The 27,720-nt window shown below is 47.1% G+C and overlaps 1 protein-coding gene across 3 annotated transcripts in view; it reads right to left on the bottom strand.

Moving 5' to 3' along the window:
- The window catches only part of INO80E (INO80 complex subunit E), a 187,913-nt gene that overhangs the window by 146,390 nt on the left and 13,803 nt on the right, over positions 1-27,720 (bottom strand). For 2 of the 3 annotated variants that reach the window (XM_069244123.1, XM_069244125.1), the window contains exon 2: positions 20,872-20,957. In XM_069244123.1, the coding sequence (XP_069100224.1) occupies positions 20,872-20,952 (81 nt within the window). In that variant the 5' untranslated portion in view covers positions 20,953-20,957. The remainder of the gene's footprint in view (positions 1-20,871; positions 20,958-27,720) is intronic. The other variant, XM_069244124.1, reaches the window with a different exon arrangement.

The raw sequence follows: 27,720 nt of genomic DNA, 5'->3' as shown, positions 1-27,720 counted from the left end.
ACTGGTGCCCCCATGTAAGTCACTGGTATATGGTGCACAGGCACCAATATATGAAGCTGGCCTGGTGTGAGGTGGGTAGCTAAAGGTACTTACACCTTATACCAGGTCCAGGTATCCCTATTAGTGTAGTGTGGGCAGTGTCTAGAAGCCAGGCTCTCTAGGTAGCTGTGGATGAGCAGCCATGGCTTATCTAGGAGACATGCAGGACTCATGCAATACCACTGTAGCCACACAGCACTTCCACACATGAAAGAAAACACTCAGTGTTACAAAAATAAAGGTACTTTATTTTAGTGACATGTAAAGAAATGGCTCCCTGTTGCAGTTACCCCCCACTTTTTGCCTGATACTGATGCTGACTTGACTGAGAAGTGTGCTGGGACCCTGCTAACCAGGCCCCAGCACCAGTGTTCCTTCACCTAAAAGGTACCATTGTATCCACAATTGGCACACCCTGGCATTCAGATAAGCCCCTCGTATCTGGTACTTCTAGTACCAAGGGCCCTGATGCCAAGAAAGGTCTCTAAGGGCTGCAGCATGTCTTATGCCACCCTAGAGACCCCTCACTCAGCACAGACACACTGCTTACAAGCCTGTGTGTGCTAGTGAGAACAAAATGAGTAAGACGACATGGCACTCCCCTCAGGGTGCCATGCCAGCCTCTCACTGCCTATGCAGTATAGGTAAGACACCCCTCTAGCAGGCCTTACAGCCCTAAGGCAGGGTGCACTATACCATAGGTGAGGGTACCAGTGCACGAGCACTGTGCCCCTACAGTGTCTAAACAAAACCTTAGACATTGTAAGTGCAGGGTAGCCATAAGAGTATATGGTCTGCGAGTCTGTTTTACACGAACTCCACAGCACCATAATGGCTACACTGAAAACTGGGAAGTTTGGTATCAAACTTCTCAGCACAATAAATGCACACTGATGCCAGTGTACATTTTATTGTAAAATACACCCCAGAGGGCACCTTAGAGGTGCCCCCTGAAACTTAACCGACTATCTGTGTAGGCTGACTAGTTTTAGCAGCCTGCCACAAACCGAGACATGTTGCTGGCCCCATGGGGAGAGTGCCTTTGTCACTCTGAGGCCAGTAACAAAGCCTGCACTGGGTGGAGATGCTAACACCTCCCCCAGGCAGGAATTGTCACACCTGGCGGTGAGCCTCAAAGGCTCACCTCCTTTGTGCCAACCCAGCAGGACACTCCAGCTAGTGGAGTTGCCCGCCCCCTCCGGCCAGGCCCCACTTTTGGCGGCAAGGCCGGAGAAGATAATGAGAAAAACAAGGAGGAGTCACTGGCCAGTCAGGACAGCCCCTAAGGTGTCCTGAGCTGAGGTGACTCTGACTTTTAGAAATCCTCCATCTTGCAGATGGAGGATTCCCCCAATAGGGTTAGGATTGTGACCCCCTCCCCTTGGGAGGAGGCACAAAGAGGGTGTACCCACCCTCAGGGCTAGTAGCCATTGGCTACTAACCCCCCAGACCTAAACACGCCGTTAAATTTAGTATTTAAGGGCTACCCTGAACCCTAGAAAATTAGATTCCTGCAACTACAAGAAGAAGGACTGCCTAGCTGAAAACCCCTGCAGAGGAAGACCAGAAGACGACAACTGCCTTGGCTCCAGAAACTCACCGGCCTGTCTCCTGCCTTCCAAAGATCCTGCTCCAGCGACGCCTTCCAAAGGGACCAGCGACCTCGACATCCTCTGAGGACTGCCCCTGCTTCGAAAAGACAAGAAACTCCCGAGGACAGCGGACCTGCTCCAAGAAAAGCTGTAACTTTGTTTCCAGCCGCTTTAAAGAACCCTGCAAGCTCCCCGCAAGAAGCGTGAGACTTGCAACACTGCACCCGGCGACCCCGACTCGGCTGGTGGCGATCCAACACCTCAGGAGGGACCCCAGGACTACTCTAAGACTGTGAGTACCAAAACCTGTCCCCCCTGAGCCCCCACAGCGCCGCCTGCAGAGGGAATCCCGAGGCTTCCCCTGACCGCAACTCTTTGAATCCTAAGTCCCGACACCTGGGAGAGACCCTGCACCCGCAGCCCCCAGGACCTGAAGGACCGGACTTTCACTGGAGGAGTGACCCCCAGGAGTCCCTCTCCCTTGATCAAGTGGAGGTTTCCCCGAGGAACCCCCCCCCCTTGCCTGCCTGCAGCGCTGAAGAGATCCCGAGATCTCCCATTGACTTCCATTACGAACCCGGCGCTTGTTTCTACACTGCACCCGGCCGCCCCCGCGCCGCTGAGGGTGAAATTTCTGTGTGGGCTTGTGTCCCCCCCGGTGCCCTACAAAACCCCCCTGGTCTGCCCTCCGAAGACGCGGGTACTTACCTGCAAGCAGACCGGAACCGGGGCACCCCCTTCTCTCCATTCTAGCCTATGTGTTTTGGGCACCACTTTGAACTCTGCACCTGACCGGCCCTGAGCTGCTGGTGTGGTGACTTTGGGGTTGCTCTGAACCCCCAACGGTGGGCTACCTTGGACCAAGAACTAAGCCCTGTAAGTGTCTTACTTACCTGGTTAACCTAACAAATACTTACCTCCCCTAGGAACTGTGAAAATTGCACTAAGTGTCCACTTTTAAAACAGCTATTTGTGAATAACTTGAAAAGTATACATGCAATTTTGATGATTTGAAGTTCCTAAAGTACTTACCTGCAATACCTTTCGAATGAGATATTACATGTAGAATTTGAACCTGTGGTTCTTAAAATAAACTAAGAAAAGATATTTTTCTATACAAAAACCTATTGGCTGGATTTGTCTCTGAGTGTGTGTACCTCATTTATTGTCTATGTGTATGTACAACAAATGCTTAACACTACTCCTTGGATAAGCCTACTGCTCGACCACACTACCACAAAATAGAGCATTAGTATTATCTATTTTTACCACTATTTTACCTCTAAGGGGAACCCTTGGACTCTGTGCATGCTATTCCTTACTTTGAAATAGCACATACAGAGCCAACTTCCTACATTGGTGGATCAGCGGTGGGGTACAAGACTTTGCATTTGCTGGACTACTCAGCCAATACCTGATCACACGACAAATTCCAAAATTGTCATTAGAAATTCATTTTTGCAATTTGAAATTTTTCTAAATTCTTAAAAGTCCTGCTAGGGCCTTGTGTGTTAAGTCCCTGTTTAGCATTGTCTTTTAGAGTTTAAAAGTTTGTTAAAGGTTTGAAATTAGATTCTAGAAACAGTTTTAGATTCTTTAAAAAGTCTTCCAACTTTTAGCAAAATAATGTCTGATACAGAGATGAATGTGGTGGAACTCGACACCACACCTTACCTCCATCTTAAGATGAGGGAGCTAAGGTCTCTCTGTAATATAAAGAAAATAACCATTGGCTCCAGACCTACCAAAATTCAGCTCCAGGAGCTGTTGGCAGAGTTTGAAAAAGCCAACCCCTCTGAGGATGACTTCACAGAGGAAGAAATTAGTGACTTGGAGGGCAATTCCCCCCTTCCAGTCCTAAATAGGGAGACCAGGGCCTCTCAAGCCCTGTCTCCAAAAATGATAGTCAGAAATGTTGCTTCCCTCACAGGAGGGTCCAGCATTTCTGAAATCACTGAGGATGCTCTCAGTGAAGATGACCCCCTGTTAGCCAGGATGGTCAAAAGATTGGCTTTGGAAAAGCAGCTCCTAGCCATAGAAAGGGAAAGAAAAGAGATGGGCCTAGGTCCCATCGATGGTGGCAGCAACTTAAATAGGGTCAGAGATTCTCCTGACATCCTAAAAATCCCCAAAGGGATTGTAACAAAATATGAAGCTGGTGATGACATCACCAAATGGTTCACAGCTTTTGAGAGGGCTTGTGTAACCAGAAAAGTGAACAGATCTCACTGGGGTGCTCTCCTTTGGGAAATGTTCACTGGAAAGTGTAGGGATAGACTCCTCACACTCTCTGGAAAAGGTGCAGAATCTTATGACCTCATGAAGGGTACCCTGATTGAGGGCTTAGGATTCTCCACTGAGGAGTATAGAATTAGATTCAGGGGGGCTCAAAAATCCTCGAGCCAGACCTGGGTTGATTTTGTAGACTACTCAGTAAAAACACTGGATGGTTGGTTAACTGGAAATGAAGTGTGTGACTATGTTGGGCTTTATAATTTGTTTATGAAAGAACACATTTTAAGTAACTGCTTCAATGAAAAGTTGCATCAGTATCTGGTAGACCTAGGTCCAATTTCTCCCCAAGAATTGGGAAAGAAGGCAGACCACTGGGTCAAGACTAGGGTAACCAAAACTTCCACTGGGGGTGACCAAAAGAAAGGGGTTACAAAAACTCCCCAGGAGAAAGTGGGTGACACTAGAAACAAAGAAAAAGAGTCCTCTGTAGGCCCCCAAAAACCAGAACAGGTGGGTGGGCCCCAAGACACAACCCAAAACAAAGGTGGGTACCAGGGTAAGAACTGGGATGCCACTAAGGCATGGTGCCACAACTGTAAACAGTCTGGGCACCACACCAAGGACACTTCTTGTCCCAAAAACAAACCCCAGAACAAAATTCCAGGGGTAACCAGTGTAGCCATGGGAGATGACTCCTCAGATGAGGAGGTCTTCCTAGCCTTCAACTGGAAACAGGGCCCAACAGGTGAGTTGGAGATTCCAGAGGGAAGTAGACACTTCCACCACCTACTGGTGAATGGAATCCCAACCACTGCCCTGAGAGACACTTGTGCCAGTCACACTATTGTGCATGACAGGCTAGTGCTCTCAAACCAGTACATCCCAGGTGAGACTGCCAGGGTAAGAGTTAGCCTAGACAGGGTCACTAAGAGGCCTGTGGCTTTAGTGCCCATAGAAGTGGGTGGCACTCTTAGCTGGAGAAGGGTAGTAGTCAGTACAGACCTCCCCCTTGATTGTCTCCTTGGAAATGACTACCCAGAGGTTAGTCAGAGCCCAAGAGAGAAACTGGTCCAGTGCCAGTCCTCTCCCAAGGATTCTGGAAGTCCTGCCTCTGCAGTAAATGCAAGCAGGCCCCAGAAGAAGAAGAAAAGAAAACAGAGTAGGAAGGGTGGACAACCTTTAGCCAAGGTTACAGCAAGCCAAGGAGATTCTGCTCCAGTAGGGGAGAACTCCAAAAATGGCCCTGATAAAGTCCAACCTGACCCACAAGAAGTCCTGGCTAGTCAGGCAACTGTTAAACCTGAGTGGGTGGCTCCTCAGCTAACAGAAGAAAGAGTGGAAGAAGGGTGTTTACTACAAGATGTGGTAACCCCCCACTCCAATACAGCAGACAGGCAACCTGAACCCAAAGAAGCCTGTAACTTAGCCCCTTCCCTTTTAGGTGAAGAGCTAAAGGTGTGGTTCTGGGCACTGACAGCTGTCAGTGGCCTCTGCTGGGTGTTAGCCTTTATGGCTGCACTATCCTTAGCATGGTGGTCTGACCCCATGCCAAATAGCAAGTTAGGCCCCCTGACCCTATTGGTCATGGTGGGGTTACTCCAGCTCTGGGTAACCTCTCTGGGTAAGCTAGGGGTGACCCTGGCCAAGATAAGGTTAGCAGAGGTGGACACCTCTAAGACCAAAATAGAAAGAATGGGTGGAGACATTGAAGAGGCAGACAAGAGGCAATTCAGACTAGGTCCTATTACTGTGGAAGTGGGTCAGTTCCCCAAAGGGAATGACCTGAACAGAAGGATGTAAGGCAGAGTAGGCCCTGCAACTAACCAGCCTATTTCTCCTACTCTTCCTCGCCTGGCAGACTAGGAAGACTCTCCCAGCTTGGGCTGAGTCTCCTGGCCTGTAGGCTGGGGGGGGCTTGTGTAAAGAAATGGCTCCCTGTTGCATTTACCCCCCACTTTTTGCCTGATACTGATGCTGACTTGACTGAGAAGTGTGCTGGGACCCTGCTAACCAGGCCCCAGCACCAGTGTTCCTTCACCTAAAAGGTACCATTGTATCCACAATTGGCACACCCTGGCATTCAGATAAGCCCCTTGTATCTGGTACTTCTAGTACCAAGGGCCCTGATGCCAAGAAAGGTCTCTAAGGGCTGCAGCATGTCTTATGCCACCCTAGAGACCCCTCACTCAGCACAGACACACTGCTTACAAGCCTGTGTGTGCTAGTGAGAACAAAATGAGTAAGACGACATGGCACTCCCCTCAGGGTGCCATGCCAGCCTCTCACTGCCTATGCAGTATAGGTAAGACACCCCTCTAGCAGGCCTTACAGCCCTAAGGCAGGGTGCACTATACCATAGGTGAGGGTACCAGTGCACGAGCACTGTGCCCCTACAGTGTCTAAACAAAACCTTAGACATTGTAAGTGCAGGGTAGCCATAAGAGTATATGGTCTGCGAGTCTGTTTTACACGAACTCCACAGCACCATAATGGCTACACTGAAAACTGGGAAGTTTGGTATCAAACTTCTCAGCACAATAAATGCACACTGATGCCAGTGTACATTTTATTGTAAAATACACCCCAGAGGGCACCTTAGAGGTGCCCCCTGAAACTTAACCGACTATCTGTGTAGGCTGACTAGTTTTAGCAGCCTGCCACAAACCGAGACATGATGCTGGCCCCATGGGGAGAGTGCCTTTGTCACTCTGAGGCCAGTAACAAAGCCTGCACTGGGTGGAGATGCTAACACCTCCCCCAGGCAGGAATTGTCACACCTGGCGGTGAGCCTCAAAGGCTCACCTCCTTTGTGCCAACCCAGCAGGACACTCCAGCTAGTGGAGTTGCCCGCCCCCTCCGGCCAGGCCCCACTTTTGGCGGCAAGGCCGGAGAAGATAATGAGAAAAACAAGGAGGAGTCACTGGCCAGTCAGGACAGCCCCTAAGGTGTCCTGAGCTGAGGTGACTCTGACTTTTAGAAATCCTCCATCTTGCAGATGGAGGATTCCCCCAATAGGGTTAGGATTGTGACCCCCTCCCCTTGGGAGGAGGCACAAAGAGGGTGTACCCACCCTCAGGGCTAGTAGCCATTGGCTACTAACCCCCCAGACCTAAACACGCCCTTAAATTTAGTATTTAAGGGCTACCCTGAACCCTAGAAAATTAGATTCCTGCAACTACAAGAAGAAGGACTGCCTAGCTGAAAACCCCTGCAGAGGAAGACCAGAAGACGACAACTGCCTTGGCTCCAGAAACTCACCGGCCTGTCTCCTGCCTTCCAAAGATCCTGCTCCAGCGACGCCTTCCAAAGGGACCAGCGACCTCGACATCCTCTGAGGACTGCCCCTGCTTCGAAAAGACAAGAAACTCCCGAGGACAGCGGACCTGCTCCAAGAAAAGCTGTAACTTTGTTTCCAGCCGCTTTAAAGAACCCTGCAAGCTCCCCGCAAGAAGCGTGAGACTTGCAACACTGCACCCGGCGACCCCGACTCGGCTGGTGGCGATCCAACACCTCAGGAGGGACCCCAGGACTACTCTAAGACTGTGAGTACCAAAACCTGTCCCCCCTGAGCCCCCACAGTGCCGCCTGCAGAGGGAATCCCGAGGCTTCCCCTGACCGCGACTCTTTGAATCCTAAGTCCCGACACCTGGGAGAGACCCTGCACCCGCAGCCCCCAGGACCTGAAGGACCGGACTTTCACTGGAGGAGTGACCCCCAGGAGTCCCTCTCCCTTGATCAAGTGGAGGTTTCCCCGAGGAACCCCCCCCTTGCCTGCCTGCAGCGCTGAAGAGATCCCGAGATCTCCCATTGACTTCCATTGCGAACCCGGCGCTTGTTTCTACACTGCACCCGGCCGCCCCGCGCCGCTGAGGGTGAAATTTCTGTGTGGGCTTGTGTGTCCCCCGGTGCCCTACAAAACCCCCCTGGTCTGCCCTCCGAAGACGCGGGTACTTACCTGCAAGCAGACCGGAACCGGGGCACCCCCTTCTCTCCATTCTAGCCTATGTGTTTTGGGCACCACTTTGAACTCTGCACCTGACCGGCCCTGAGCTGCTGGTGTGGTGACTTTGGGGTTGCTCTGAACCCCCAACGGTGGGCTACCTTGGACAAAGAACTAAGCCCTGTAAGTGTCTTACTTACCTGGTTAACCTAACAAATACTTACCTCCCCTAGGAACTGTGAAAATTGCACTAAGTGTCCACTTTTAAAACAGCTATTTGTGAATAACTTGAAAAGTATACATGCAATTTTGATGATTTGAAGTTCCTAAAGTACTTACCTGCAATACCTTTCGAATGAGATATTACATGTAGAATTTGAACCTGTGGTTCTTAAAATAAACTAAGAAAAGATATTTTTCTATACAAAAACCTATTGGCTGGATTTGTCTCTGAGTGTGTGTACCTCATTTATTGTCTATGTGTATGTACAACAAATGCTTAACACTACTCCTTGGATAAGCCTACTGCTCGACCACACTACCACAAAATAGAGCATTAGTATTATCTATTTTTACCACTATTTTACCTCTAAGGGGAACCCTTGGACTCTGTGCATGCTATTCCTTACTTTGAAATAGCACATACAGAGCCAACTTCCTACATGACACAATTACCAAAACCTACTAGAGAGGCAACCCTCTGATAGGATGTAACACATTATATATATGTGAACATGAACAATCAATCAGAAATAGGCATAGGAAACAGTGAAAATACCAATAGACAATAGTGATCTTAGGGGGAGCCCAAACCATATTAAAAAATAGAATGTAAATGCAGGACCTGCACCTAGGTAAGTGGAATGTGTAAAGGGGAACTGGGGGGAACTAGGATACCTCAAAGATAAGTACCCCAGTGCCCTCTAGCGACCAGGAAGAAAGGAGTAAGTTACTGGATTTTCCCCAAACCACCCAGAAGGACTCAAAGGAAGAAAATGCAACACCCAGACGAGACTGCAAGAAACCAGTGGTGAATTCCTAAAGAGGTAGACGCGTGGAAGAAGGAGACCAAGTCCAGAAGTCGCAGAGGAGTCCAGTGGGGGCAGGAGCTTCTACCCACCCAGCTGTGGTTGTAGGAGTTGGTCGACGGTAGGACGAAGACGGTCAGCAATGCAGCCCTGGAGTCAGTGAAGAGTTCCTGGAGGATGCAGTCCATGTCCCATGCTGGAGGGATGATTTCAGTCGGTCAGTGGAGCGGAAAAGCCACCAATAAGCCTTGAGAAAGGCAGAAGTCTCGGTGAAGCAAAAGTGATGCTGCCGGGGACCAACAAGGTCTAGGAGGACTCAACCTAGGGGGGAGTCCTAGAGGAACCCTCATCAAGGCAGGGAGACAACAGAAGAAAAGGCAGCCCCCACAGGAGACCCAATGGAATAGGAACCAGGAGTTGCAGAGGAGCCCAGGCAGCACAACTGGAGAAGGGTCCTGCACCGCAGGAGAAAGATGCAGAGAGTTGTGCGTCACAGGAATGAGTGCTGAGGGCTGGGGCTACACAAAGCCTGAAGATCTCTTGGAGGAGATGCCAACAAGCCTTGGTAGCTGCAAGACACCCAGTGCACAGGGGTACTGTCCTGCGTGGGAAGGCAAGGGCTTACCTTCACCAAAGTTGGACAACTGGCAGAGAGGACCAAGGGGACTACTCCAGACCACCACCTGTGATGCAGGACCCACGCACCTCAGGATGAGAGGAGATCCACGCAGCCGGTCGTCTTTGCAGTTGGTGCCTGTGAATGCAGGGGAGTGACTCCTTCTCTCCAAGGGAGATTCCTTCTTCCTTCTCGAGCAGACTGAAGACTTGCTGCCCTCAGGGGATGCACAGCCGGGGAAATGTTGCAGAAGCTGAAAGGAGCCATGGAAACAATGTTACAAGCAGAGTCTTCGTCATGGATGCAGATTGTCAGTTCCTGGAGGGTCCAGTTCCAGTGGCTAAAAGTCAAAGTAGAGGTTGCTGAGGACTCCTGCTGGAGTCTTGCAAGCCGAATCTGAGGACCCACCCCAGAGAAAGACACTAAATAGCCCTGAAACCAGGATTGGTCACCTAGCCAGGTGATCACCTATCAGGAGGGGGCTCTGACTTCACCTGCATGACCTGGCCACTCAGATGCTCCAAGAGGCCCCGCTGCCCACCTTAGATTCAATATAGCGGACCCCAGGGACCCTGTGGAGGAGCTCTAGGCACCACCCCCTGGGTTTGTGATGGGCAGGGGAGTGGTCACTCCCCTTTGCATTGTCCAGTTTCGCACCAGAGCAGGGACTCTGAGGGTCTCTGAACCAGCATAGACTATTTTATGCATGGAGGGCGCCAAACCACCAAATGTGCCCTTCAAAGCATACCAGTGGCTTGGGGGAGGCTACACCTCCCAAGCCATGTAACACATGCGTCCAAAGAGAGAGGGTGTTACCCCCGCCCCCAAAGGAAATCCTTTGTTCTGCCTTCCTGGGATTGAGCTGTTCAAGCAGCAGGAGAGCAGAAGCCTGTCTGAAGGGTGGCAGTAGCTTGGGCTGCCTGGAAACACCAAGAAGGCTGGTAGGAGCAATGCTGGGGTCCTCTAAAGAGCCCCCAGAGTGCATGGAATCATACTTCCAATACTGGCAACAGTACTGGGGTATGATTCTGATATGTTTGATACCAAACATGCCTAGATTTGAAGTTACCATTATGTACCTCGACATAGGTAGTGACCCATATTCACTACAAGCATAAAATGGCGTCCCCGCACTCACGAGGTCCAGAAAAATGGAACTGGAGTTTGTGGGGGCACCTCTGCTAGTGCAGGGGTGCCCTCACACACAGGTACTTGCACCCTGCCCTCTGGGTTAGGAGGACCAACCATAGGGGTGACTTGCGGTGACCTGAAGTGAAAAGGGTGCATGCACCCTTTCATGGAGGCTGCAATGGCAGGCCTGCAGATACACTTTGCCTGGGCTCCCCCATGGGTGGCATAATATATGCTGCAGCCCATGGGGATTCCCTGGTACCCCAATGCCGTGGGTACCATATACTAGGGACTTATATGGGGGAACCAGTATGCCAAATGTGGGGTGTATGTGGTTCTAGTAAGAGAGAGAAAGAGAGAGAGCATAATCACTGGGGTCCTGGTTAGCAGGATCCCAGTGAACACAGAAACACACTAACAACAGGGAGAGAATGCGGGTAACCATGCCAAGAAAGAGGGTACTTTCTTCCACACCCCCCACAAACGAAGGACAATAAGGCTAACCTTGTCCGGTTGAGTCTTCATTGTCCAGGTGGAAATATCTGGAAAGTCCATCTGCATTGGCGTGGTTACTCCCAGGTCTATGTTCCACTGTAAAGTCCATTCCCTGTAGGGATATGAACCCTCTTAACAGTTTGGGATTTTCACATTTCATCTGTTTGAGACAAAGAAGGGCCTTGTGGTCTGTCTGAACAAGGAAGTGAGTGCCAAACAAGTATAGCCTTGGTTTCTTCAAGGCCCAGACCACAGCAAAGGCCTCCCTTTCTATGGCTGACCAACGCTTTTCCCTGGGGGTCAACCTTCAGCTTATAAAAGCTACAGGTTGGTCCTGGCCCTCAGTGTTGATTTGGGATAACAGTGCCCCAACCCCTACCTCAGAAGCACCTGTCTGAACTATGAACTGCTTGGAGTAGTCAGGGCTTCACAAAATAGGTGCAGAGCACATGACCTGTTTAAAATCCTTAAAAGCTTTCTGACAGCTAGCTGTCCATAAACATTTCTTGGGCATTCTCTTTGAGGTGAGGCCGTTAGGAGGGGTTACAATGGAGCCATAGTTCCTACTGAACCTCCTCTAATACCCAGTGAGGCCTAAAATAGTCTCACAGAGTCTGAGAGATGGGGGGGTGGAGGGGTGGAGTCCAATCCAAAATGGTTTTGATTTTCCCCTGCAGTGGTTGAATCTGGCCAACATCTACCAGGTGGCCCAGTTATACCACCTTCCCCCTCCCCTATCTGGCACTCAGAGGCCTTGATAGTGAGGCCTTCTTTCTGCAGAGCCTCCAAAACATTACACAGGTAGACCAGGCGATCCTCCCAGCTATATCATCCAGATAGGCTGCACTATAGGCTTCCAATCTTTGGAGGACTGTATTCACCAGCCTCTGAAATGTGCCAGGTGCATTTTTCAGACTGAAGGTCATCACTGTAAAGTGATTATGCTCTCCAAATGTTTAAAATGCCGTCTTGGGTTTCGCATAATTTTATAATGTGATCTGCAAATATTCAGCAGTCGGATCAAATGTGCTCTGATAACTGGCAGATTCCAGTGTACCTATTAGCTCATCTGCCCTAGGAATAGGATGAGCATCTGTCTTTGTGACAGTGTTGAGCCCTCTATAGTCAATACAAAACCTCATTTCTCTCTTCCCATTCCGACAGTGAGGTTTTCGGACCAGCACCACTAGTGCTCAGTTACTCCTGGGTCCAGCATCATTTGCACTTCTGCTTTGATGCAGTCTCTAACATGGTCAGGTTGCCTATAGATTTAACTTTTTATGGGCAAACTGCCCCCTGTATAAATGGTGTGTTCACAACATGTGGTCTGTCCGGGTATTAGAGAGAACTGTCTCAAGAGATTCCTGCAGCCTTCTTTCTGTGACTCAGAAAGGCAGTCAGCAAGGACTACCCCATCAACTGAGCCATCAGCTGCAGTGTTGGAGAAGAGGTCAGGGAGAGGGTCACCCTCTTTTTCCTGTCCATCATCAGTGGCCATGGGCAGGGTCATTTCAGCCCTGTCATAGCAGGGGTTTAGGCGGTTCACATGAAGCACCCTGAGGGGGCTTCTGGGAGTGCCTAGGTCTACAAGTAGGTGACCTCACCCTTCTTTTCCACTATTGTGTGGGAATCACTCCACTTGTCCCGGAGTGTCATGGGAGCCATAAGCTCCAGGGCCCACACCTTCTGCCCTGGCTGATAAATAGTCAGAACAGCCTTCTTGTCATGCCACTGCTTCTGTAGTTCTTGGCTGGCCTGAAGGTTTTTAGTGGCCTCTTTCATGTACTCAGCCATCCTTAATCTGAGGCCAAGTACATAGTCCACTATGTCTGGTTTGGGGGCTTGAGAGGTTGCTCCCAGCCATCCCTTACAAGAGCAAGAAGACTTTTGACAGGGTGCCCAAACAGAAGTTCAAAGGGGCTGTAGCCCACTCCCTTCTGAGGGACCTCCCTGTAGGCAAAAAGGAGGCATGGCAGTAGGACATTCCATCTCCTACTGAGTTTTTCAGAGAGTCCCATGATCACGCCTTTGAGAGTTTTGTTAAATCTCTCTACCAAACCATTGGTTTGGGGACGGTAAGGGGTGGTGAACTTATAAGTTAACCCACACGCCTTCCACATGGCTTTGAGTTATGAAGTTGGTACCTCTGTCTGATATCACCTATTTAGGAAAGCCCACTCTTGAGAAAATTCACAGGAGGACCTTTGCCACTGTAGGGCCTGTAGTGGTGTTTAGAGAAATAGCTTCTGGGTACCTGGTGGCATGGTCCACCATCACCAGATTAAATCTGTTTCCAGAGGCTGCCGGTGGGTCTAGGGGGCCAACAATATCCACCCCAACCCTCTCAAAGGGAACCACTGGAAGTGGAATGAATGGGGCCTTTCGGGTGCTACCTGTCTTGCCACTGGCTTGACAGGTGACACAGGAGCGACAAAACTCCTTAGTGTCTTCTGACATGTGGGGCCAGTGAAAGTAAGGGACAAGTCTGTCCTAAGTCTTACTTTGCCCCCAAGTGACCTGCCAGGGGAATATCACGTGCCAGGATCAACAAAAAGTCTCTGTATTGCAGAGGTACTACCAATCCCCTGGTGGCACCAGGCTTGGGTTCCCTTGGCTTTGAATACAAGAGGTTGTCTTCCCAGTACACCTTGCTGGTGCCACGGACATCCCCTGACTCTTGAAGGACAGCTTGCTGTCTCAATCCCCCAGTGTGGGACAAGTCTTTTCTGCCATCCTGAATTCCTCCCTGGGAGGCTCCCCTGCACCCAAGAGCTCAGCTGTGTCAGCCTGGAACTCCTCTGGTGTAGGTTTTGCCAAGGGAGTAGACTCTTCCTCCACAGAAGTGGAGTCCTCACTGAAGGCTGGGGCAGGGGACACCTTTTTGCCCTTCCTACCCTTCGGTTTTGGAAGCTCTTGGGCCATTTTTACAGGCTTCAAGTTTCCTTGATCCTTTTGCCTTTTGGCCTGTTCTCTAGTCAGGGCAAAGATATACCCTGGGATGCTCTGCATTGGTGCATGGGCCTCTAACTGCACTTCAGCCCAAGCTGAACTCCACAAGTCGTTCTCTTGGAGACACGCTACAGATAGGTCTGTGGTCACAACAACTTTCTTAGGACCAGTAACTCCCCCCAGCTGAAATCAACAACTGCCATGGGGTAGCATACAGTGTTGTTAGTCACTGGTAACCAAGTATGTGTTGCTTAGGTGACACCAGTTTTTCAATCACCATAGTGGCACTGGCACCTGTGTTCCTGTAGGCCTCTGCCTGAACACCATTTATCAAGGGCTGCTGCCTGTACTTATCCATATTAAGGGGCCAGGCAGCAAAGGTGGCAAGATCAATGCCCCAATCATAGACTAATACAGCCTCTGTTGTCCCCCAAACTAAACCAGTCCCCACTAACCTTCCTAAAGTGAATCCAGCTACAACTTTGAAGTGACTACTGTTAGTAGTCCTACCACTAATGCTATTGCTAGGGGCACTACAGGGCTAAAATAAATCCACTCGACCACACGCATTGGCAAGTCTTATTTGAGCTATTTTTAATACTTACTCGTCCCTTCTGGCGAGTTACCAGTGAACAGGTGTTCTGTTCAGTTGAAAACTGGAGGGGCTATTAAAGATGCCTTTAAATCTTTTTCTTGTGTCACATTTGCTCTGTGTTCACAGACAGAGTCAGGTTTTCTTCCAATTAATTTTCCTTCTGACTGTAGAGTTCCAGGACTTTGTAAGGTGAACTGTGTGATCTGCTGCTTAGAATGTAAAATAAAAAGATATAGGGAGTCAGGTTTTTCCTAACACACAACATTTAAATGACTAAGTCAACCATGCAAACATATCAAAATATATTTCAGTAGTTGTGAAAGCCCTTTTTTATATTTCTGTTTGATGAAAAAATATTTTAGTGGGGTGAAAACAAATCAAAATACTTTACATGTTGATGTATAAAGGAAATGTTTTCTGAAACCCAATTTTCACAGATTGTTAATTCACTATATAGTTTTATCAGTAAAGCTGCAATTTAGTAGAGAGGTTTTTGGACATTTCTTGGAAAGTTACTGTGTGTAGATGACAATATGTTACCAAGTCATGGTTTAGTAATATATTTATTAAAATTGAGTGTTTGAACAAACTGAGAAACACTCTTGCCCTGATGGCATTGTTGTTAGAAATCAAAAAGAAGTAGTAGGTTATGTGGGCTAGACCTCATGGGTAGGTGGGCTAGATTCTTGTGATGCATGCAGCAAACTTTAGTTTACTCAAACAAAAGAGGTTTTTTTGTACTGCAGAAATGCTGAGCTGACATATTTGAAGGTGCAGTCATATGTGAGAATAAAGAAAAAGGCAATTCTGTAAACTATTTGCCTAGGATCACACAATTTGAGACCCATTTATGGGTCAAGAACATTACAGTTAGGTCAAGTATAGTAACACTGTTATGATTTTTCGAGCCCTGCACTAGAAGTAGAAGTGGGGTTTGTACTGGTGGTTAGCTTAGTGCCTTTCTTAGGGAAGGTGCTGTCTCCTGGCCTTTGGCCTTTGTTTTTGCAAACATTGCACCAAGGCTTTTTGAAGTTGGATGAAGAGGAAGAGGTTTTAGACCCAGCGCCAGAAGAGTTTTGTGGGCCTGAAGAAGACTCCTTACTTTTGTCTTTGTCCCCACCCTTGTCCTGAGTATTACCTGCTTCCTTTTTCTTGTTGTCACCTGTTAAGCTTTCCTGCTCACCCTAGTTCTGCCCCATTTGTCTGTCTTCTTTCCCAATTCTTGAGGAGAGGTCAGATCAGAGTCAACCGAGTATTGGTGCAACAAATAAAGACATACAGTTATTTAAAATATGCTCTCTTAAGGTAAGACTGTATAAGCCCTGACAGTCAATTACTTAGCTGCCATGTAACCAGCCTTCCAAAGCTTCAACTGAACAGTCCACAAAATCCACCCAATCCTAGGAGGACTCTTTCCTGGTCTCCCTGAACTTGATTCTATATTGCTCAGTGGTGAGACCAAATCCTTCCAAGAGTGCAAATTTAAAAATGAATAGTTGTGAGCATCTTCCTCCCTGACGGTGAGAAGCCTCTCTCTCCCCTTGTCAAAGAAGGAGGGTCACATGATAGCAGCCCACTGTCTCCGAAGTACCCTTTGCATCTTACAGGCCCTCTCCAGAGCAGTGAACCACTTGTAAATGTCATTCCCCACTTTGGAGGAGGGGGACAATCGTGTTTAGATTCCTGGAATCCAAAGAGTCCTCCCTGACTAGGTTCCCTGAAACTAAAACTGTTGCCACCATGGGGTGCTAACACCAAACTCTCTCTCTCTCCCCACTGCCAAGTCCTCCCTATCTAGGGATAGCTGCTGCTGTTACCTCAGCTTGGCCTCTTCCAGTCTAAGCTGTCTGAGTTCCCTATCTAGGGAATCTTCTCCTGGAGTTGAACAGTGTGTCCCCTCGGAGACTGAGGTGACATGAGAGGGAGTGCTCTCAGCTAGGCTAGGGGGTTTTCAAGGGACTCTTTGATCCCCTGAGGAACCCTGCTGATTCTCCTCAGTATCTAGATCCTGTCTTTCTAACACTGTGGGGCCAGAGTCTGCATCTTCCTCCTCCTGGCTACCAGCATGGTCCTGGTCATCCTGGGCAGGCCTAGAAGCAGACTCTTGGTAGGGTTCCTCCCTGCCTTCAGTTTTCTCTCAGAACTCATCTTCCTTAATTCCTAGGTCAGGTTCTCATAGGGTGAATCCATGGCCTGATATGTGTACTAAGCTGACGACATGTCAACTAGATAGAGTGGTGTGGGTCTTCCTAACTACTCTAACTTAGTCTCCCCACAGAAGTTTGGAGCAAGGGCTATCCCAGACCCCTAGCTTACCCAAATCCTGGAAGACTAGATCCCCGATACTAAGTACAGTGTGTACCCCTAGTTAGTAAGTGGTCTTTCCTGTGGAAAGTACCAAGTGACAGAGTAGTAAGGCAATTGCAAGTGCTTATCCCACAGCTGCACCACCAATTTCGGAAGCTGGTCTGGTGTGTGGTGGGCACCTGAGTTACTTACAGCTGTGGATGAGCAGCCAAGGTGTACACAACTAGTGTGTTACTTACCTCCTATTGGAGGGTTGCCTCTCTAGTACTTTTTGGTAATTGTGTCACTAAAATAAACTTGTAACACTGAGTGTTTTCATACATGTGTGTAAGTGCAGTATGGCTACAGTGGTATTGCATGTGCTTTGCATGTCTCCTAAATAAGCCTGGGCTGCTAATCCACAGGTACGTCTAGAGAGCCTGGCTTCTAGACACTGCCTACATTACACTAATAGAGAACACCTTGGCATGGCATAAGGTGTAAGTACCGTAGGTACCCAACACACACCAGGCCAGCTACCCACAGCGATTACATTACGTATTATTGAAGCAGTGAAACCTGTGTCTCAAACACACAGAAGAGTTCCAACACACTTCCAAGCAAACGTAGAAAGGAGATAAACTAATTGCTTCAGCAGGTCATAACTGAACCAGAAACTGGTCCAGTGCCATGGGTATTACCTGTTGTAGTGGTTCCAAAAAAAAGATATAGAGGCTATCAGAATGTGTGTTGGCATGCAAGTGCATAATATAGCGACTGAAAAAGAAAGGGATCCAGGCCCACGTTTATCAACATGATGAGTAGTATTAATGATGCAACTGTTTTCCCGAAACTGGATTTATGTAAAGGGTATCATCAATAGGTAATGGACAGTCAGCCACGATACATCACAACATTCTCTACACATACTGGATTATTTAGATACAAGAAGTTGAATTTTGGCATATGTTCAACTGCTGAAATCTTTCAGGAAACTATAAAAAAAACATAATAGGACCTTTGAAAAATGCTATGAATTACAGTGATGATATTTTACTTTTTGGAAGACCACAAAAAGAGCATGATCTGGCATTAGATGGAGAATGACAAGAACTTATTAAGGCTGGCTTGACGCTTAATTTAAAAGATTGTGAAATGTGCCACAACTAGCATTTTTTGGTCACATATTTTCTCATGAGGGAATGAGATCAGATCCAGACAAAGTAGTATTTTTAAATGCAATACTCAGACCTAAAGCTGTGTCAGAATTATGTTCATTCTTGGGAAAGGCTAGTTTTTGCTCAATCAATGAAACATTTAGAGAGTGCGGCAAATCACCTGTGATGGTCTTGAGGCACTGGAAATATCAAATATTTTGCCTCAATAAGCACTCCACTCTGAGAACTAAGAAAGGGTGAAAGTTTCTTTGGATCAATGAATGTAAATATGCTTTTTGAAAAATAAAAGAAGAAATGTTGTCGGCAGGTGATTTGAAATAGTTTGATCCAGAGTTATGCACAGAATTGGTGGTAGATGCTAGTCCTGTAGGACTCAGTACAATAAGGGTACAGCATCAATCTGGTAGAGAAACTCCTTGTTATGTGGTTTCACATGCCAGCAAAGGTCTATCTGAGGTTGAACAAAGATATTCTCAGCCAGAAAAAGAAAGTGTGCCAGTTGCCGGGGCTTGTGAGCACTACCATGATTTCCTTTACAGAAAGCCATCTGTAATTAGAACGGATCATCAGGGGCTGACTTCTATTTTTGGCAACCCAAAAACAAACGTGCCCCCAGGGACTGAGAGATGGGGAATGAGATTAATGGATTATAATTTCAAAATCATTCAAAAACCAGGAAAATAATATAATCCAGCTGATTATTTGTCTAGGCACCCAATCAGAAATAATATGGAACAACAGGCACAGGCAGAAGAGTACATATGTTTCCTAATTAGCTCAGCAATGCCAGGAATTTGTTTCGGAAAATGAATAAATGGATGAAACAATGCAGGAAGTAAAGAAGATCATACTTGAAAATACATGGAGACTAATAAACAATGCAACTCACCTTAAATCTAATATAAAAACACAGGATATTTTGGCATTCAATAATATCAATTCAGAACTATCTGTGGCCTCATCTGGAAAACTTTTGAGAGGTAATAAATTAGTAATTCCATCGATGTTACAAGGGTGTTTGGCTTATTTGGCTCACGAAAGCCACAGAGGATATTTCTGATACAAAAAACTTCTTACAAGAAAAGATGTGGATTCTCAGAAGAAACAGTCAAGTAGAAGAGGTTGTCCAGACTTGTCATTTGTGTCAGTGCACTACTAAAGAAAAAGTAATGGAAGAATGTCGTGTCTAAATTGCCAGATGCTGTATGGTCTAATGTTACAGCAGATTTTTATGGACCATTGGGCTCTGGGCATTATTTACTGGTAGTAATTGATAAATATTCTTGTTTTCCTATTGTGAAAGTGGTTTTGTCAACATCTACATCAGTTGTGCTTCCTGTTCTGTACAAGATAGTTTCCACTTGGGGAATACCAAATGTATTAAAAACAGATAGCGGGACACCTTTCAGTTCATATGAATTCAAAAAAATGTATGAGTTATTTGAGAAAAATACGGAAAATGGTCACTCCAATGTGGCCACATGCAAATGGAATGGTGGAGAGGCTAATGGCCACCATTAAAGACCGTACAAAGGGCAAAACATTGACAAATTTCAATTAATCAGACTTCGTATCAAGTTCTAGTTGATTATGGAACTACTCCTCATGGATCAACCGGGAAATACCCTTCAGAGTTGATGTTTGGACAATCCAGGCAAACAGGTTTGCCACATTTTCCACCAAATTCGCCATAAAGAGCATGCTGAAATACTGGAAGGGGATAAGGAAGCAAAATATAAAATGAAATATTATGCAGATTGTAGAAGAAATATTCAAGACCAAGAATATCAAATAGATGACTTGGTACTAGTGAGGCAACAACAAACATGAAAGCCACAAAGTATATTTCATTCTACACCCATGGAAGTGACAAAAGTTCAAGGAACTGCGGTTACAGTTAAAGATGACGAAAGGATAGTAACAAGAAATAAAACCTTTTAAAAAAAATGTAAAACAATAGTTAATTTGCAAGAAAATGTACAACTAGACAATCAATGGGAGGAATAGTTACATAGGAAACCGGTAAGAATTTCAAGGAAACCTGTTTGAAAACTGTTAAATTATCAGATATAGCTTAGTTCGAAATTATACTTATTGTTTATTTTTCTCTCTTTTTCTTTCTTTTTTTTCTTCTTTTTTTCCACAGAGGAGGGGTGGGATGGATGTATGGAGAGTATGTTGGAGATTTTGGACTGAGATGAAATGACTAGAACGTACACAAATCAGTTGCAAGGTTGCTGTTAGGAGAACGAAGAGGCATTTACTGCACATGCTGAATAAAGAAGTTCAAGCCCACTTTGGAGTTTGTGTTATGTATATGGTGGGCAATCACAATGTTGTTAATTTTAGGTTCAGCAAGATACCCTAGGGTCAGTTGAGGGATCACACTGAACAGTCAAAGACACTCAAAGCTCAAGCTTGCTCACCAGCCCCTTCACCCAAGGTTTTCCATGAGGGGCACTGCTGTACCAATTTTTGTATTCTTCCCCTGCCCTCTGAGCATAGTTGATTCCATCGTTTACCCTCTCATTGTTGGCATAGGTAAACGACCCTATAATTGCCACCTTGTAGGAGTATTAGGTGTTCCCAGTGGCCCCACATGGCCCCAAGTTGATGCAGAACAGGAAACACGTTTCCAGGTTAGTGATGGTGCAGAAGAAGCACGGGTTTACTTTCTGGAGTATCCTCCACTTCAACACACAATACCATGCAAAAAAAAAAGGCTAAAAAAAATGAATGTAGCTCATGATCACTTATGTAACCTCGCCACTCTACAGCAACACTTACATATATAAGAAATTTTAGCTTGCGCTTGAGGTTCCGATACTTGCGCTTGTAATCCACATCGACATCCGACTGTCCGTTCATTGCTGCTAAAGAAAATCAGAAAGAAACATCAGATTTGCACTAAATCTTCCAAACCTTTCTTCTATAGCCACTCTTAAAATATGCAAACTCAGGATTTCAAGTAGAAACAAGGATACACCAAGGCCACGGACAATATAATAAGAGACCCTTACAGAAAATCTTGCTCACCACGAGATTTGAAAAAAAAGGGGGATCAGCGTAAATCCTTTAGGGGCAAAACTGCAAGCAAAAAAACAACAACAATAAAAAAAAGGGGTGGGATGCCCAAGTTGCATGAGTGTACCCACACTTCTACAACCCTGCGTCGAGGCAGATCAACGACATGCAGGAATTAACAAAAGTTTACAGAAGTGGGTTTGCAAACTGCTCTTGAAGCAAACTTTAATTAATTTCATTTTCACTTAAGAAAATACACGTGTACATCTGTTAATACGAAAATCTACAGAGCAAGAGCTAAAAAAGTTTTTTCTTTTTTCTCCAGGGGAAATCTTTTTCTGCCCCGCATGTGGAAACTCCTTTTCCTACACTTCACCTTTTTAATGAATGCAGATCATGTCCTACAGGTTTTCCTTTCGTCCAAGTTCGTAGTACATTTATGATTACTCCTGAGAACCCTGGAATGTTACGAGTCCAGTATAGTTAGAAATATTGAATAATCAGATTGTTCTCTCAAACTCCTCTTTGTCAACTGAAAAAACTTGTCTGCCACACTTGTCACCTCCAACCTCCCTATCTCCACCCATGAACTTTATGTAAAAAAAACAATGGTTTGTACATGGGACAAGGTACCAAATAGCTTCCATGCCGGACTGGCCATTAAAAGGCACTTTAGGCCTTCATTATGGCTGAGGAATATAGTAGGAGAAAACCTTGGAGAAGGAATTCCACCTGGTTGCACCGAGCTAAGGGTAGGATACAAAACAAATCTCACAGCAGCTTCAGCGTATTTAGAACAAGCAGGGTAGTCTCACTGGCAGACATCAGTTCACAGGAAGGATAACAGAAATGCTCCTCTTTGTTATAAACAGGCCCGTAGAACATAGTGGTGCACCTAATCCTAATGAGCTCCTTGTTTTCAGCAGATCATGTCTGTAAGGAAATGCCTCCATGGCATGGTTACCCCCTGACTTTTTGCCTTTGCTGATGCTATGTTTTGAATTGAAAGTGTGCTGAGGCCTGCTAACCAGGCCCCAGCACCAGTGTTCTTTCCCTAACCTGTACTTTTGTTCACACAATTGGCACACCCTGGCATCCAGGTAAGTCCCTTGTAACTGGTAACCCTGGTACCAAGGGCCCTGATGCCAGGGAAGGTCTCTAAGGGCTGCAGCATATCTTATGCCACCCTAGTGACCCCTCACTCAGAACAGACACACTGCTTGCCAGCTTGTGTGTGCTGGTGAGGACAAAACGAGTAAGTCAACATGGCACTCCCCACAGGGTGCCATGCCAACCTCCCACTGCCTATGCAGTATAGATAAGTCACCCCTCTAGCAGGCCTTACAGCCCTAAGGCAGGTGCACTATACCATAGGTGAGGGCACCAGTGCATGAGCACTGTGCCCCTACAGTGTCTAAGCCAAACCTTAGACATTGTAAGTGCAGGGTAGCCATAAGAGTATATGGTCTGGGAGTCTGTCAAACACGAACTCCACAGCACCATAATGGCTATACTGAAAACTGGGAAGTTTGGTATCAAACTTCTCAGCACAATAAATGCACACTGATGCCAGTGTACATTTTATTGTAAAATACACCCCAGAGGGCACCTTAGAGGTGCCCCCTGAAACCTTAACCAACTACCTGTGTGGGCTGACTGGTTTTAGCAGCCTGCCATACTCGAGACATGTTGCTGGCCACATGGGAAGAGTGCCTTGGCCACTCTGTGGCCAGTAACAAAGCCTGCACTGGGGTGAGATGCTATCACCTCCCCCAGGCAGGAGCTGTACCACCTGGCGGTGAGCCTCAAAGACTCACCCCCTTTGTTCCAGCACCACAGGGCACTCCAGCTAGTGGAGTTGCCCGCCCCCTCCGGCCACGGCCCCACTTTTGGCGGCAAGGCCGGAGGAAATAATGAGAATAACAAGGAGGAGTCACTGGCCAGTCAGGACAGCCCCTAAGGTGTCCTGAGCTGAAGTGACTCTAACTTTTAGAAATCCTCCATCTTGCAGATGGAGGATTCCCCCAATAGGGATAGGAATGTGACCCCCTCCCCTTGGGAGGAGGCACAAAGAGGGTGTACCCACCCTCAGGGCTAGTAGCCATTGGCTACTAACCCCCCAGACCTAAACACGCCCTTAAATTTAGTATTTAAGGGCTCCCCTGAACCTAAGAATTTAGATTCCTGCAACTTACGAAAAAGAGGACTGCTGAGCTGAAAAACCCCTGCAGAGAAGACGGAGACACCAACTGCTTTGGCCCCATCTCCCGGCCTGTCTCCCTCCTTCAGAAGAAAACTGCTCCAGCGACGCTTTCCCCAGGACCAGCGACCTCTGAATCCTCAGTGGACTGCCCTGCTTCAAAAAGACCAAGAAACTCCAGAGAACAGCGGCCCTGTCCAACAAAGACTGCAACTTTGTTTCCAGAGGAGCATATTTAAAGACCCCTGCAATCCCCGCCAGAAGCGTGAGACTTGCAACACTGAACCCGGCGACCCCGACTCGACTGGTGGAGAAACAACGCTACAGGGAGGACCCCCCGGCGACTCCAATACTGTGAGTAACCAAAGTTGTCCCCCCTGAGCCCCCACAGCGACGCCTGCAGAGGGAATCCCGAGGCTCCCCCTGACCGCGACTGTCTGAATCCAAAATCCCAACGCCTGGAAAAGACCCTGCACCTGCAGCCCCCAGGACCTGAAGGATCGGAACTCCAGTGCAGGAGTGATCCCCAGGAGGCCCTCTGCCTTGCCCAGGTGGTGGCTACCCCGAGGAGCCCCCCCCTTGCCTGCCTGCATCGCTGAAGAGACCCCTTGGTCTCTCATTGAAACCTATTGAAAACCCGACGCGTGTTTGCACACTGCACCCGGTGTACTTTCTGTGCTGACTTGTGTCCCCCCCGGTGCCCTACAAAACCCCCCTGGTCTGCCCTCCGAAGACACGGGTGCTTACCTGCTGGCAGACTGGAACTGGGGCACCCCCTTACCTCCATTGAAGCCTATGTGTTTTGGGCACCTCTTTGACCTCTGCACCTGACCGGCCCTGAGCTGCTGGTGTGGTAACTTTGGGGTTGCTCTGAAACCCCAACAGTGGGCTACCTTGGACCCCAACTTGAACCCTGTAGGTGGTTTACTTACCTGCAAGAACTAACAATAACTTACCTCCCCCAGGAACTGTGAAAATTGCACTGTGTCCACTTTTAAAATAGCTATATGTGTTTTATGTAAAAAGTATATATGCTATTGTGATTATTCAAAGTTCCTAGAGTACTTACCTGCAATACCTTTCAAATGAGATATTACATGTAGATTTGAACCTGTGGTTCTTAAAATAAACTAAGAAAAGATATTTTTCTATACAAAAACCTATTGGCCTGGAATTGTCTCTGAGTGTGTGTTCCTCATTTATTGCCTGTGTGTATGTACAACAAATGCTTAACACTACTCCTTTGATAAGCCTACTGCTCGACCACACTACCACAAAATAGAGCATTAGTATTATCTCTTTTTGCCACTATCTTACCTCTTAGGGGAACCATTGGACTCTGTGCATGCTATTCCTTACTTTGAAATAGCACATACAGAGCCAACTTCCTACAATGTCCCACTCTGGAAAGGTTTTCCTCTCGCCCAGGTAAGGACTGCATTGTGACATATTCCAGAAAACACTGGTATGTTAGAGTCCAGTGCAACTAGAAATATTGCATAATCAAAACTTGACTAGACTGCAACATCTGACATAATATAACAGGGTGTTATCAGAGCTCTGACATAATGAGAATGCTGGAGTAACAGGCCATATTACTGCATGGCACCAAATGAGACAAGTCAATTTTCATACAGGACAAGTAGTTTTCTAAGCATCCCTTCCCTTGGATAAGGCGGCATTTTATAAAATTCGACAGTCATGATCCCCTTCACTGATCATGACATCAAAGAAGATGAGCACAACAAATGACTCCTGTTGTACTGTGCTGCGTTGTACTCCTGTTGGGACATGTCTCAAGGACAAGCTAATTAAATACTTCCAGTATCAGAAAACGGTGAAATTTGAGGTTTGCATCAGTTTTCTGGGAGAGTCATGGATGCTTTTGTCACGTTTTTGAAAGTCCAAGTAAAAGACTGTGATTTTCATAACTGTAATGGAAATGGAGTTCTGAAATCGCAGATCATTTCAAGATGTGAATTTTCAGCACTCACAAACTACTGCAGAATTCCAGGTACCTGGGAGATATTCTGTCCACTAGGTGTGCTGTGTACTCACATACAGGTGAAAATCATTGAGTCACTGCAGTCTCAGATTCATCCAACTTTTAAATATGTCAAGTGAAACACACTTGCCCAAGGACTGACGCAAGGTAGCTTTGGTGAAGTATATTCAACAGGCAACTTTAAACAAATTGACTCCTGATCCCCTCGACAGAAGAGGCACACTTCAAAGCATTATTCTGTTGTGTGAGTGTTGCTGCTTTACTAGCATTTTGGGATTACTACCTCTGGAAACAGCATGTGTTCTCTCAAAATAGGACTTTTTCCAACTTGATTGAAAATATACAACTGGTAAAGCCATCAATATAGTTTTAATGTGATTGACATTTTTGTCTAAATAAATATTTTACTGTACAGCTCTGTTGCACATGGCCTTTTTTTGCAGGGTCACCCCCAATCGTTTTGCCTCCTTCCTCCTAATTTTTCTGACCAGTTTTTGTTGGCTTTAGGAGTCTGCGCATTTTACCACTGCCAAACAGTGCTAAAGTGCATATGCTCTCTGTGTAAATTGTACTGTTGATTGGTTTATCCATGATTTGCATATTTGATTTAATGGTATGTCCCTAGTGAAGTGCACTAGAGGCGCCCAGGACCTGTAAATCAAATGCTATTAGTCGGCCTGCAGTACTGGTTGTGCCACCCATATTAGTAGCCCTGTAAACTTGGCTTAAACCTGCCACTGCAGTGTCTGTGTGAGCAGTTTTAAACCGCCAATTCGACTTGGCAAGTGTACCCAATTTCCAAGTCTCAACCTTCCTTCTTATTACATGTAAGACACCCCTAAGGTAGGCCCTAGGTAGCCCTGTGGGCAGGGTGCAGTGTATGTTAAAGGTGGGACATGTTTTAATGTGTTTTACATGTCATTGCAGTGAAATACTGATAAATTCAGTTTTCACTGTGCAAAGCCTATCTCTCTCATAGGTTAACATGGAAGCTGCCTTTAAAAGTTATTAAAGTTCAAATTACCTTTGAGAGCAGATGAAATATGGAGTTTAGGGTCTATGAGCTCACAATTTAAAAATATTTTTTTAGTGTAGTTGGTTTTTTGATTGTTAGTTTGAAAATGCCACTTTTAGAAAGCAGAGTTCATAGGGTGAACTTTGTTGCGTGTCCTGCTTGACCTGCTGATGTCGCAGGGATCCGCACTGTCCCACTTCGCACCATGACCCTGGTCTCACCGATGACGTCATCGGACGACTTCACCGAGCTGCTGCTCGCACCGCAACCTGTGGGACCCGCACTCCGGCATCGCCTACTCACACCGCAGCCTGGGCATCCCTGGCAACAGTGCTCCTGCTGACACTGGCGTGACTGCCTGCACCGTGGCCTGTGGACACAACTCGTGAGGCATGTGAAGCATCGCCCTGCACCGCATCTTGGTCCACTACGCCAGCACCATCAATTCCAGTTGTTAGATGTTGCGAAACTGGCTGAAGTTCAAGCTAATACCATAAAATTGTGTGCAGGGAATAAAAATCAGAAGTCTTTAGAATTTCAGAAGTGACCTGGGCTACAAATCTTTTTGTCTCTGTAAGCGTTGACTCCATTTAGAGCATTGGTGTAACCAAAGAGAATAAGTACCATATTCTATGTCACTGACTTTCCCCTACTGGGACTGCTTCTTTCAGACATGCCCACCAGCCTCCGGAAATAGCACCAGGAGGAAAGCAGGGCAGAATGATGTGAGAGGTGGGGGTATCGACACTACAGTGAAGAACACTCCCTGAGAATCCTGCCCACAAGGGAGATGCTGAGGCACAGCGTCTCGAAGCAGAGTGTTTTTGGTGTGTTGGCTTTGGCCTTTTCAGGAAACCCCACAAATCACAAATTACATCTGTGAGATCGACCTTCTGCGCCCTTTGTTCACAGCAGCCATCAGTTCTACCCCTCTAGAGGACTTCGGTGTGTAGACAATGGGCACCTTTAAAATCCATAGGAGGGGTCCAAGGACAGCGTGTAACTGAAGTCCTTTTCCCAGGTCGGGCCCTTTAGAGACCAGTCATGTGGAATTGAACACCAGGTGAGGGGGAGGGGAGGAAGGAAGGAGGCCAGACAAGTCCTTCAATACCACTGGATGGCTCCCTCCTCTACAGCCACAGTACCTCACCCTGGGCGCTCTCCAGTGCCGCACCTGAATGGGTCTCCACACTTCCTTCAACTATGTGGTGAGCACTCCACAAGCAGCTTGGGGCACTGTCACCAGGCCACACTTGCTCTTTTTCCTCACAAGCATCACCTCTCATCCCAAAGTCAACATGGTTTCGCCCCTGCAGGGTTTGTGGTCACCACAGTCCAGGCCATCAGTATGCCAGGGCCCCATTCAGCTGACAACCTCACAGCGCCACCAGT

Source organism: Pleurodeles waltl, chromosome 7, assembly GCF_031143425.1.
Source record: "Pleurodeles waltl isolate 20211129_DDA chromosome 7, aPleWal1.hap1.20221129, whole genome shotgun sequence".
Lineage (NCBI taxonomy): Eukaryota > Metazoa > Chordata > Amphibia > Caudata > Salamandridae > Pleurodeles > Pleurodeles waltl.
Note: the sequence above shows the minus strand (reverse complement) of the source record. Positions and strands in the feature narration are given on the sequence as shown.